The sequence below is a fragment of the Budorcas taxicolor genome, chromosome 22 (genome assembly GCF_023091745.1).
Source record: "Budorcas taxicolor isolate Tak-1 chromosome 22, Takin1.1, whole genome shotgun sequence".
NCBI classification, from domain to species: domain Eukaryota; kingdom Metazoa; phylum Chordata; class Mammalia; order Artiodactyla; family Bovidae; genus Budorcas; species Budorcas taxicolor.
The window spans coordinates 62,411,515-62,423,621 of record NC_068931.1 but is presented as its reverse complement, the minus strand read 5'-3'; the positions used below and the strand labels follow the sequence as shown (position 1 = coordinate 62,423,621).

Below are 12,107 nucleotides of genomic sequence, written 5' to 3'. Positions count from 1 at the left end.
AGCTCTGAATCTTAACCACTGGACTACTAGGGAAGTCCCTAAGAAATTTTTCTAATAAAATATTCTGATTGATGTCTGGTCTTTTCTGTTGTGAATTTTACTTATTGCATTATTGTGAATATTGAGGGCTTCCTGGTGGCTTAGCAGTAAAGAATCCACCTGCCAATGCATAAGATACCAGTTCTATCCCTGGGTTGAGAAGAACCCCTAGAGAAGGAAACGGCGGCCCACTCCAGCATTCTTGCCTGGAAAATCCCTTGGGCAGAGGAGCCCAGAGGGCTACAGTCCGTGAGTAGCAAAAGAGTTGGACACGAATTAGTGACTAAGCAACTAAACACTATTGAGAAAGAGAAGGAGGGAGGGAGGGAGGGAGGGGAAGAAGGGAGGCTCTGATTCAACTTAGAGCCTGAAAAGATTTAGCCAAAGATTCTACTAAACTGTGCGCTGAATCAGGCTTCCACTTTCCCAGTCTTTTCTCACATGTATTGAGTCGCTGCAGAGTGCTAACAATCCTCCAAGAATTTAAGGCGTTTCATGTATTTATTATAGTCAATACAGAATTCATGATGTTATATTTACACATACAAGGAAAATAACAGATTTCAGGATCCAGCCAAAGTTGAAGCCCTTACATCGGTCTTCCGAAGGTAAAGTGGCCACTTAACCAAGAGCCCAGTGACACAGACAAGTCGAGAAAATCTAATCTTCTAAACTATGTCCCACTGGCTGGATCATATCACCCGGACAGCACTTGAACGAGGCCCCAAAGATGAGAGACAGAGGCTTGTGTGTAGCTATAGCTTCTTCTATGGTGACCATCGTCTGAGGCTTCACCAACGCATGAGATAAGCTAGGAGATGTCCTAGACCCATTTTTCAGAGGAGCAAACTGAGGCACGGCAGAGGGTGAGGGATGACCCGCTTTTAGTCGAGGTTGGGCACTGCACGTCCTCTGTGACCCTGAGCCTTGCTCCACCCACTCTGCTCAGGGAGAGGCCAGCTTGCCACAGAAGAGAATTGTGTTGGTGTGAAAGTGCTTGATGAAGAACAGGAAGGGGTGGTTTGCCACGAACTGAGCTCGGATGGGAAGTCTTTTTACTACCAGGACGTCGCCAGTGGCCGCGGCTGCCTCCGTGCCCTCCTCGTTGACCTCCACATAGGACTTGTGGATGACCTTTGATACAAAGAGGCCCTTGACTGGTGATATTCCAGAAAGATCTGCTCTGACCTGGCTGAAGATGTCTGTCATCCCGAGGGACTCCAACAGGGAATTGAGCTCGTACTTGATCTCCAGTTTGAACCTCGGGAGATGCACTTCCACGTCCCTCTGCACCATGTTGGACGGGCTGGTCCATTCCTGAAAGGCCTTCGAGTTCAGCTGCTTCTCTACCTAAGAGACAAGACACGGGTGGAGCCGCGAGAGCTGGACACAGGCCCTGCACGTTACACGCTGCTTGCTGCCCAACTCTCGGCGTCAACAATTCAGCATCAGCTTCTTCCCTACCTTTAAAATGTGCTCAAGCCCTGTCTGAAAAAAACAAAAACCCCACGTGCGGCCACGCCTCCCCGCTTCCCTTGTCTGCCTCTCACTGATGCTTCATAACTAAACTTGTCTCTGTGTGTCCTACACACGTCTGCCTCATTTCCTCAGCGGCTAGGCATCTCTTAAACTCCCTCTATTGCCGTGAAGTCCTTGCGCCCCATTTCCTGGATGAATTCAACCATCTCTTCAGGGCGTGCACACCTGAAACGTGAGTCACGTCTCCTTTATGAGCTGGTTTCACCGCTCTAACCCCAGGTCCTGCCCTCATTGTGCCAGAAGCTTCTGAACCCCGGATGTACTCTGCCCTCACCCAGCAATTCAGTTCCTGGGTCTATGCTCCGATTTTCCCCCAAGCAGTCTCACAACTCAGACCTCTCACCCTACATCCAGTTTCAAGAGTTTCTGAAGCCCTTCAAACTCTACCCTTGGTCATTTGAAACTCTCTGTTCAGACCTCCCTGCAGCTCCAAACCAGTATATTAAACCGCATCAATCTGTTACAAGAGTTGAAAATTTTTTGCCACATTTTTCCCCATCCTGACAGTATAAAATCAGACATAAAATAAAGGCGGTTTTCATTCCTAAGCCTCTCTCCCCCTGTACTTTTCTGCCCTGATCCGAGTTACCATGACTTCATGTCAGACCCACCTCGCTACCGCATAATTCTAAGGCACTGGCATGTGTCCTTTCCTCTGGCTGAGCAACAGGTACTGCCCTTGTTCCTTCATCTCCTCCTTATCCGGAGAGGCTGGCATCGCGATGACTCTATAGGATACCTTCCTGATTTCCTCACTCAGCTTTGGACTCTGTGCTTCCACATGGCTTTCTGCAGGGTCTATCACAGCGCTCCTTACACATTCAACTCTGTGTTGTAACCTCAGATTTGTCTGTGTTTCCAGAACACAGCAGAATTTTTAGCATGCTGTAGACACTCAATGTTTGGTGTATGAATGAATAAATGAACAATTAAATAAATAAATCACAATTCAATAAAAACCACTTCTGGGATGTCCCTGGCAGTCCAGTGCTTAAAACTCCACCCTTCCAAACCCACACACTTCACAGCACAGCCCAAAGGTAAAAAAGATCACTTCTAAGCTGCTTCCAAGTGCTCTGTGCCTCCGAGCATCTTCCACTGAAGCCCGCAGACCTCCAGAGGATTGAGCTCCCCTGCAGTGACCGCACCTCTGCCACACGTGTTCCTACAGCCGGGGCTGTGCTGCGCTTCCTAGAGTTCCAGAGCACACACCCCAACCCAGGGATGTCCAGAAGACTTCCCTACCTTCCCAGCCTAGGGATCCAACCCAGGTCTCCCACATTGCAGGTGGATTCTTTACTGCCTGAGCCACAAGGGAAGACCACTATAGAAAGGGGTTTCCCAAATGCCCAATAACCAGTGTGTGCGTGTGTGTATGTGTGCATCTGTGTGTGTGTGTGTGCGTGCGTGCATGTGTGTGCGTGTGTGTGCGTGTCTGTGTGTGTGCGTGTGTGTGTCTGTGTGTGTGTGCGTGTGTGCATGCGTGTGTGTCTGTGTGTGTGCGTGTGTGTGCATGTGTGTCTGTGTGCGTGTCTGTGTGTGCGTGTGTGTCTGTGTGTGCGTGTGTGTGTCTGTGTGTGTCTGTGTGTGTGCGTGTGCGTGTGTGTGCGTGTGTGTGTGCATGCGTGTGTGTGTGTGCATCTGTGTGTGTGTGTGTACTGGTACCACAGGCACTTCTGCCTCCAGATGCCCCTTTTTTAATGTAAGAATAGATTGTTCTCCCTAAATACATCATCCTGAAGTCAGGGACTTCGGGATGTCCACGCTTTGCTCTCACAGCACCTGGGCAGAACTGCTGAACCTGATAGAATTTGTGACTGGCAACACTATATGGTCATGAAATATACATCGTGTGTGTGTGTGTCTGTGTGTGCGTGTGTGTGTCTGTGTGTGTGCGCGTGTGTGTGTGTCTCTGTGTGTGTGTCTCTGTGTGTGTGTCTGTGTGTGTCTGTGTCTGTGTGTGCGTGTGTGTGTCTGTGTGTGCACGTGTGTGCGTGTGTGTCTGTGTGTGCACGTGTGTGCGTGTGTGTCTGTGTGTGCACGTGTGTGTGTGTCTGTGTGTGCACGTGTGTGAGTGTGTATGTGTGTGTATGTGTGTGCGTGTGTGTCTGTGTGTGCACGTGTGTGCACGTGTGTGTCTGTGTGTGCGTGTGTGTTCTGTGTGCATGTGTGTGTGCGTGTGTGTGTGTGCGTGTGTCTCTGTGTGTCTGTGCATGTGTGTGTGTGTCTGTGTCTGTGCATGTGTCTGTGGGTGCACGTGTCTGTGTGCATGTGTGTGTGTGTCTGTGCGCATGTTTGTGTGCATGTGTGTGTGTCTGTATGTGTCTGTGTGTGCGTGTGTCTGTGTCTGTGCGTGTGTGTGTGTGTGTGTGCGCACACACACCCGTGTCCTCACTGCACATTAGCATTCTCATACCCTCACCTGGTCTAAGTCAGCCGTGCCCACTGGAAGCAGAATGATCATGCCAAGTGTGTTGTTGACATAGGGCAGCTCCAAAACCTGCATCTGTGGTTCCTCGATGAGGGCCAGTTTAAACTTCCCAGTCTGATACATCATCTCCACAGTTACACTTTTACCCTATGTTTTTAAAACAAAAGGTTGTAATTAGGTGGTACAGTTACATCTGTGTGTGTACAGGTACGCATACTGATTTTACTTTCAAAGGGTAACTGCATTAGCACCAGAAAGGCATGGGTGAAACAGAAATGACAAAATGCACCCTGTATTACATTGCTTTGCAAAGGTTATAAGTTTTTTTAATTTTAAAATGTCTGTGTTCAGATAATATACATACTAATAAAAATGATAACATATATGTTTCCCCAAAACAAAGGCAAGGTCTCTAGATAAAGTGATTTATGCGGGAAAATAAGATTATAGGGTCATCTCCTTTTTTGGATCTGATTAGAGACTTTCTGGGAGAAAAATCGTTCAACTAACTTTGCTGTGTTTCTAGAAAAACTATTTGCTAGAGAAAGCATGTCTGGGAAGAATGTAGACCCAGAAGAACAGTAAGAAAAGGACAGACTTTCTTCTAATCCTGATCACCCTGTTAGGTGCCCTGTGAGAAAGGTTACCATCACTTCATGGGGGCAACAAAAACGAAATTCATGGAAACACAAGGCCTAGAACCAGTATTTCCACTGAAACTTTCTAAATTGTCTTTAATGGATATGGCATTCTCCGAAATTGATCATCCACCTGAAAATAAAATACTCACCTTACTTAACTGAAAAGGGGTTCTAAACGTTTCTCGTTCCCGGAATTTACTCTGCCATTGTCCTTTGAAATAAATGGCATTCACCAGGACCATGACACAGGAGGGCTCAATCGTGCCTTTTCCAAAGAGGTTAGTGACTTTTCCTTGTAATAAAAAAAAAGAATAAATAATATATTTGGATTTGAACTTAGTAGAGAGTTGAAGAGTTACAAGAAATTTGAAGCCTTTGTTAAGGCTAATTATAGATTTGAGATGCCAGAAGAATTCCCTCATCTGAGGCCATAACACATGCTCTTGTCAAACGAAGTTTATTTCAAAGAATATTGAATGCTTTGTTACCTCTAATCAGAAGCTGGCATTCAAGGAATACCAAGTATGTTAGCTATAAATCAACCAGTCTTGTAGCTAGTCATATGTTTCTTATACACAACTGCTTTTTGCAAAATTCTATAATCATCCCTATAGTGTGCCAGTCGCTCAGTCATGCCCCAATCTTCGTGGCCCCTGCACTGTAGCCCACCAGGCTCCTCTGTCCACAGGATTTTTCTGACCCAGGGATCAAACTTGAGTCCCCTGCATTGCAGGCAGATTCTTTACCATCTGAGCCACCAGGGAATCATTTCCTGTGTCTTACTTTTAATATCTATCAGGCTTTATAGTTACCAATACCTCACCAATTGCAAATATGTTACATATTCCAAAGATCCACTGGACCTTTCCGTATGCTAAGCTTAGTGTATCACAAGCATATATGCCAACATTTGAAATAAAAATGTATCTGAAAAATCAGGATTTATAAAACTATACCAAGAATTTCTTGCTGTAAATATATTGATCAAAATGGAACACCAAGCCCTCTTGGAGCATTTTGGAGTGTTGCAATTTATAGCATTTTTTTTGGAATATAATCTATCATACAATATGAAACAAGGGTATATGAAATATCAGACTCTAAGCTTAATGAGAGCTTTCATTTCTATTGAACTTTTGGACCAAACATAATACCTAGCATGTAATAACAATGATGAACATCATTTGATTATATATATACGTGTGTATATATATACACAAATGAATGGATAAATAAATAAATACACAAATTAATGACAAAATAACGGTAACAGTCTAAACATACACAGCATGTGGGTCCGTGATGACAGACAGCACTAATCAGTCTACGCTCAAAAGCTTTACAAAACTTTTACGTGCCAGGCATTATTCTAGGCACAGAGCCCCAAACTGAGGCCAGAACACTGATATAAACAAACGCATCTAGCTTCCTCCTTAACGTTAACTCAGCAAGTTTATCAACACAGCTCAAATAAAGTTTGGAGACACGTGGTTGACTTATCCTCACCATCAGTTTTACTTTCAACCCAAGCATTGATGGTTTTCCTTGTTTCTTCCGCAGACCGTTCAAAATCAACAGTTTGCAGCCTGGCTTGATACAGTTTCTCAGAACAGTGTAAGTATTGCTGTAAAAGAAAGGATAGTTGCATAACACCAAAAAAATAGTATAAGGGAAGTTACTGCTTAACTGGATTTTTTTGTGCCTGAATCCAGGGAAAGCTTAACGGAGAGTAAAATCTGGCCCTTGACCCAGTTCTTGGCCTGAGCTGCGTCCAGCTGCAGCTGGAACATGCTTACAGGACTGCTCACAGCCCATGACAGCTCACAGCAGTGGGAGTTTTTCCAGACAGAATCCTGGGATATCAGTATCTTCTGACACAGACCAAGACAATCTAATGAAACTAATGGGGAGCTTCTCAAGTCAGCTTCTCATGTCAGATGTAATCATCATTGTCTCAAGTCAACATCTATTTACAATTATGCCCAGATCACGACAGCTTTGAGGGAGAGAAAAGCATGAGACAGGGGCCCACAGTTGCTAATCCCCTTACTTCAGGTCCTCTCCGTAAACGCTCTCTTTATGCTTCTAGGGCTATAGAAGAAAATACCTCCGAAATATCTATGATACCAAGATGGGCCACACTAAGTTGCAAAAACTCTGATAATCCAAATCTTGTTGAGTATAAGATGTAGCCTGCAACCCAGGCTAGGGAAGAACATTAGGAATTCAAGGCTGCGTCTCACTTCACCCAGCTGACATTTAGGTTTCCTTGCCCAGTCGCTCAGTCATGTCCAGCTCTTTGTGAGCCCCATGGACTGCAGCACAGCAGGCTTCCCTGTCGCTCACCATCTCCAGAGTTTACCCAAACTCATGTCCATTGAGTCAGTGATGCCATCCAACCATCTCATCCTCTGTCTTCCCCTTCCCCTCACGCCTTCAATCTTTCCCAGCATCAGGGTCTTTTCCAATCAGTCAGCTCCTCTCATCAGGTGGCCAAAGTATTGGAGCTTCAGCTTCACTCCTTCCAGTGAATATTCAGGGTTGATTGACATCTAAGTCACACTGGTCAAACCAAAGCTGTGTCACTGAATTTAGGATTTCACCTCACTAGCTGCAGGATAATGTAGCATTTAATATACAGGAAGATGAGTTTAGATAGGGTTCAAATCTAGGCTTTGTCACTTTATGTCTGTGGCCTTTGTAGAATCTGCTTCATGATTGTAGAGTTGATAACAATTTTATAACTACACCTTACAGGACTGTGTAAGGAATATATGAGATTAAGTAGAATGACTGGCACGTAATAAATACTCAGTAAAACTGTATATGTTAATGCCATTGGAAAATGGCCTCCCTAGTGTTAGAATTTGGGAACTGGAAAGAGCGTAGTCTAACCCTCTCATTTTACAGGTGAAAGAGATTTGTCCAAAGTCACGCCTCAGTGGGAACAGCTCTCTTGGCTCCCAGCTCAGTGTGCTTTCCATTAACTCTCAACATTCTGCCATTAAGGACCTTTGAAAAAGAGATGAGAAATATGTTTTGTTTTCTTTCTGGTTCATAAGGGATAATTATTACCAAATTTGTTTCGTGCTTCATCCACGACCTTACTCTGGGACAACATCGGCTATTTGCCGGAAGTTACGTGACATTTCACAACCTTAAATAGGAGTTTGGTAAAAACCATTTCACTGAGACTCTATCTCCGCTCAAATGTAATCTCTTGAAGATGAACATCATGTGACCCTTCTTATCCTTCATTTTATTTTATAATGTGAAATTCAGAGGATGCCAAGAAAGCTGTTCACCACTGTTCCAAAGGGACTCACCTCATGGAATGCCATCGCCTTTGTCCCGTAGAGTCTGTTGGCGACGCTCAGGGTGTAGTTAGAGTCTGGCCGATTGATCTGGGAGAAGAGGGCTCCTAACTCTGAGTGGATCCTTCCAGCTCGGTTGCACTGAAGCACCAGTAAATAAAGAAAGGAGCATTAAATTGCTTGATTTCTTGCCATTAGAGAGTATAAATAATGTGAAAGCAATAACCAGACAGCAAGCCCTCTGCCTCTGAGTAGAAGGGCGGTGAGTATGAACAAAGCAGGAGCTGGCAAGCCGAAAGCCTTCTCCTTCTCCAGACTTCCTCTCCCACAGTAACCTCGGCACTCTGGGACTTGGGCTGCAGACCCCGTGCAGAATTGTAAACTACTGCAAACACACATGGGATTGTCGGCTCTCAAGGTTTAATCCAAAACCAGACATTCTAATGAAGAGATCCTAGTGGGGCTTCTCAGAGCGACGATCCGAGTTTGACTGTTGCCTTTGAACCTAAAGAATCATTTTCCTTCTCTATCTGTCATGCTCCTTTCAGTGTCTCCTTTTTCTATGTGATCATCAATCAAATACTGAGCTCTTTACTGAACTGACCTGACACACCCATCTGTCCATCGCAGAAGCAATTCATTTAAGCATGTGGCTTTTTTAAAATTTATTTCTTTTTTAATTGAAGGATAGTTGCTTTACTGAATTTGCTATTTTCTGTCAGACCTCAGCATGAATCTGCCACAGGTACCCATATATCCCCTCCCTCCTGAACCTCCCTCTGCTTCCCTCCGCATCCCACCCTCTGGGTTGGTACAGAGTCCCTGTTTGAGTTCCCTGGGACATTCAGCAAATTCCCGTTGGCTTTCTATTTTGCATATGGTCATGTAAGTTTCCATGTTATTCTCTCCATACATCTCACGCCCTCCTCCCCTCTCCCCGTGTCTTTGATGAATCTGAATTCATGGAAACTGTAGGGTTCATGCCTATATTGCCCAAAGTGAATGTTCCCAAACTATGGGCTCTAATCTTCTAACAATAAGAGTCCGTGAGGCAAGCACTCTATGGCTCTAGGCATTTATGTCTTTCCTCAGTCAGTCACAGTCAAGCATATACGTGGCAGTTCTATTTGATTTTGACGTCAAAAGATACCCTTTGCTTAGAAAGAACAGAGACCGCAGCCCTGGAGCACGCGGTTGGGTGACATCATGTTTTCCTGCTATAGAATTAAAAGGTAAAGCATCCGGTCCTGTCTCAGTCCCCTCATTGGCCTGAAGACCTGACCCTACGTAGAAGAGCCTGGCAGACTCAGCGTGGGGCACAGTCCATAAGAGAACAGCAAGCTGAACGAGGATGACAAACTCAGGTGATAAAATCTGGGGGCTTCACTGTGGTTGTCACTATCATAGCGTTAATCCTATTGGAAAGTCACCCTCAGGAGGATTAAAGGAGGAAACCGAGGGTCCATCACTCACGCGCTTATGAATCAGTAAAGTGCTCTGCCACTCGACGCCTGGGCTGCGTTATTTCTTGGTGCTCTTTTATCAAAGAGCATTTGACAGCTCAGCAGAGATATTATCATACCTTAGCCAAGTCCTTGAACTCTGGTCCTGATGATTCTACAATATGATTAAAGTGAAGCACCTAGAAAAAAATGAGATAGATTGGCATCAGAAGCAACGTACAGTCTATAGAGGCTAACAGTCACAAGTTTTTCCACTTCAGATAAAGACCTAGTAAGAACTAATGTGTAATGATGTTCTATTCCAAATCCTGAACTAAGCCTTTGCATATCTCACTTAATCCTCCCGACAACTTTTAGAGTAGACACTATCATCCTCATTTTCTGCTAGGGAAACTGAGTTCATGAGGTTAATCCACTTGGCCCAACCCGCATTGCTTGTCTGGCCCCAGGCCCTGAGCGCCGGCTCACAGGCTCCTCGGCCCCTCCGCCACTGTCTCCAGGCAGGCACTGACAGCTCCTCCGGGGCTGTGCAAATGCTGCATGTTTTCCCAGTAAATTATTTATTTAAATGTGAGGAAATGCTAAAAAGTGCATCAAAATATGGAATAAAGGACAAGCAATAATAAGATGTGCAAATACCCTGGGAGTTATTAAGTGACATCCTTCCAGACTTCTCACAGCAAAAAAAAAAAAAAAAAAAAAAAAAATGCTCCTCTGTCCATGGAATTTCCCAGGCAGGAATACTGGAGTGGACTGCCATCTCCTCCTCCAGGGGATCTTCCCCACCCAGGGACCGAGTCTGCGTCTCTTGCGTCTCCTGCCTTCGCAGGCGATCTTTGCCATTAGGGCCGCCTGGGAAGCCGTATATACACACACACGTATACAGACGTGTGAATGCATATGTACGCATGGACGGCGGGAAACCACTGCATATCAGCTGTGTCGCCCGTTCTCTCCTAGTCTCAGTTCAGCCTCTGTTTCCCCATCTGTAAAATGGGGATAACAATTCCTACCCCTAACACACAGGGCTTCAGATGCATAAATGAGCACTGTAAAAAACTAGAGAACTTTTAAACAGTCTTTTTTTTTTACTGAATTTGGCCATTTTTTTAAACTCCATTATTTTTTCATTTGGAATATAATTATTCTACAACACTGTGTTAGTTTCTGATAGAGACCCATTTTATTGTAAATTAAAATTGTAGAGGGCAAGAATCGTACCGCATACGTGTTCTCTGGCATGTTTAAATCACGGTAAGGATAGACTATGAAAGCAAATTTCAGTCATTTATGTGTGAAAGCGCTGATGGCAAGAAAGAGATTGAGCGTGGCACACATCGTGTTATTTGCATCGTGATGTATAGCTTTATCTCAGCGCTTAGAAGTGAGAAATAGGCTTTGCCCACATGTGGTTCTTCTTTCACAAGACGGCAGCGTTTCCTGGGTACAGAGGTGAAAGCCATCCTGAGGAAGGCCCCAGGCCACCCGGGGCCCCTGCTGTGCCCAGTACCTTCTCCATCTGCGCTGCGCTGTCCCCTCTGGCCCCCAGGAGGCCATACTAAGAGCGTAAAGAAGACCCAGCGGGGAGAAGAAGACATTGTCTCCCGCGTGGTTAGAGCTCAGCTCCTTGAACACATCCAGACAGAATTCAACGTTTGCTGTGCTGAGGGAGTCCATTTTAGGCAAAGCCCTACCTGAGAATGGAAGGGAAAAAAATATCTCAGATGTACCTGGAGGCAAAGCTAATATCGAGCATTCAGTTATGACATTCCGTGAATGTAAGCATCTGAGCCCACTGCTTCATGAAAAGTGACAGCCTGTTGTCACACTTTCTGAGGAGCTAATAAACGCTAGAATGGGGGAGGGGCCTTCACAGTAGTTTTTTACTCTCATGAAGAGAAGATTTATTTTTCTCTTCAACCAGGACTTCAAAGCTCTCTCTCTATCATTTGTGTACATTTAAAAGTGACGGCTAATTTTTCTGGAGCAAAAGTGCAGAAGAAACGGGATCCCTTGGCTCTTGTTTTCCATGCTTTAAGGACTCTCCTTGTCCTGGAATTTGTACCGAAAAGTCCTGGAGCTACAGAGCCCAGCCAAAAGAGATCCTTCCAGCAGCTCCCATCCTCACAGCCTCCACCCTGTCACTCCTGCACAAGCAAGGTGGGAGACAGTGGGGCGAACTCGGATGGCGTTCTCTGCACATTTCACCTCCTTGGTGACCCTTATTTCTGGTCTCCTCCACAGAAGTAAGGGGATCCTAGCAAATAGGTCATGCTATCTGCAGGTGGACAAAGCCCTCAGCCCCGCATGACATCAGGAAAACAGGAGGAAAGGAGGAGGGAAAGTTGAGAGGAAAGAAAAGATGCTGGAAAGGAGTGTTCTCTACGGACAGCGGCACATCAGGAAGGAGCCCGCAAACGCCTGCTGAGCACCGCCGAATGCAGAGACAGCCGAGCTGCACTCTGGGCCTCAGGGTTGCCCCACTTTCTGGGCCTCCATTGCCAGCAAACACTTTCTTCCTTCAACTTCCTGCCCATCCTTCTCTCTCGCCCATCACCGGCTCCTCCAGCCACGCCTTTCTCAGCCTCTGCACACAGTAGCGCGTCAGGATGCAAGTCTCTGCCTTCTGTATTGTTCCAGTTCAGTTGCTCAGTCACGTCTGACTCTTTGCAACTCCATG

At 45.5% G+C, this 12,107-nt stretch overlaps 1 protein-coding gene across 1 annotated transcript; it reads right to left on the bottom strand.

The window, feature by feature from the left end:
- Nucleotides 1-984: 984 nt before the first annotated feature.
- SERPINB11 (serpin family B member 11) lies at nt 985-11,104 on the bottom strand. The gene is given in 8 exon segments (XM_052660555.1): nt 985-1,389; nt 4,001-4,156; nt 4,800-4,942; nt 6,157-6,274; nt 7,977-8,105; nt 9,547-9,606; nt 10,938-10,981; nt 10,984-11,104. Coding segments are annotated over 8 exon segments (1,176 nt in total).
- Nucleotides 11,105-12,107: the final 1,003 nt, after the last annotated feature.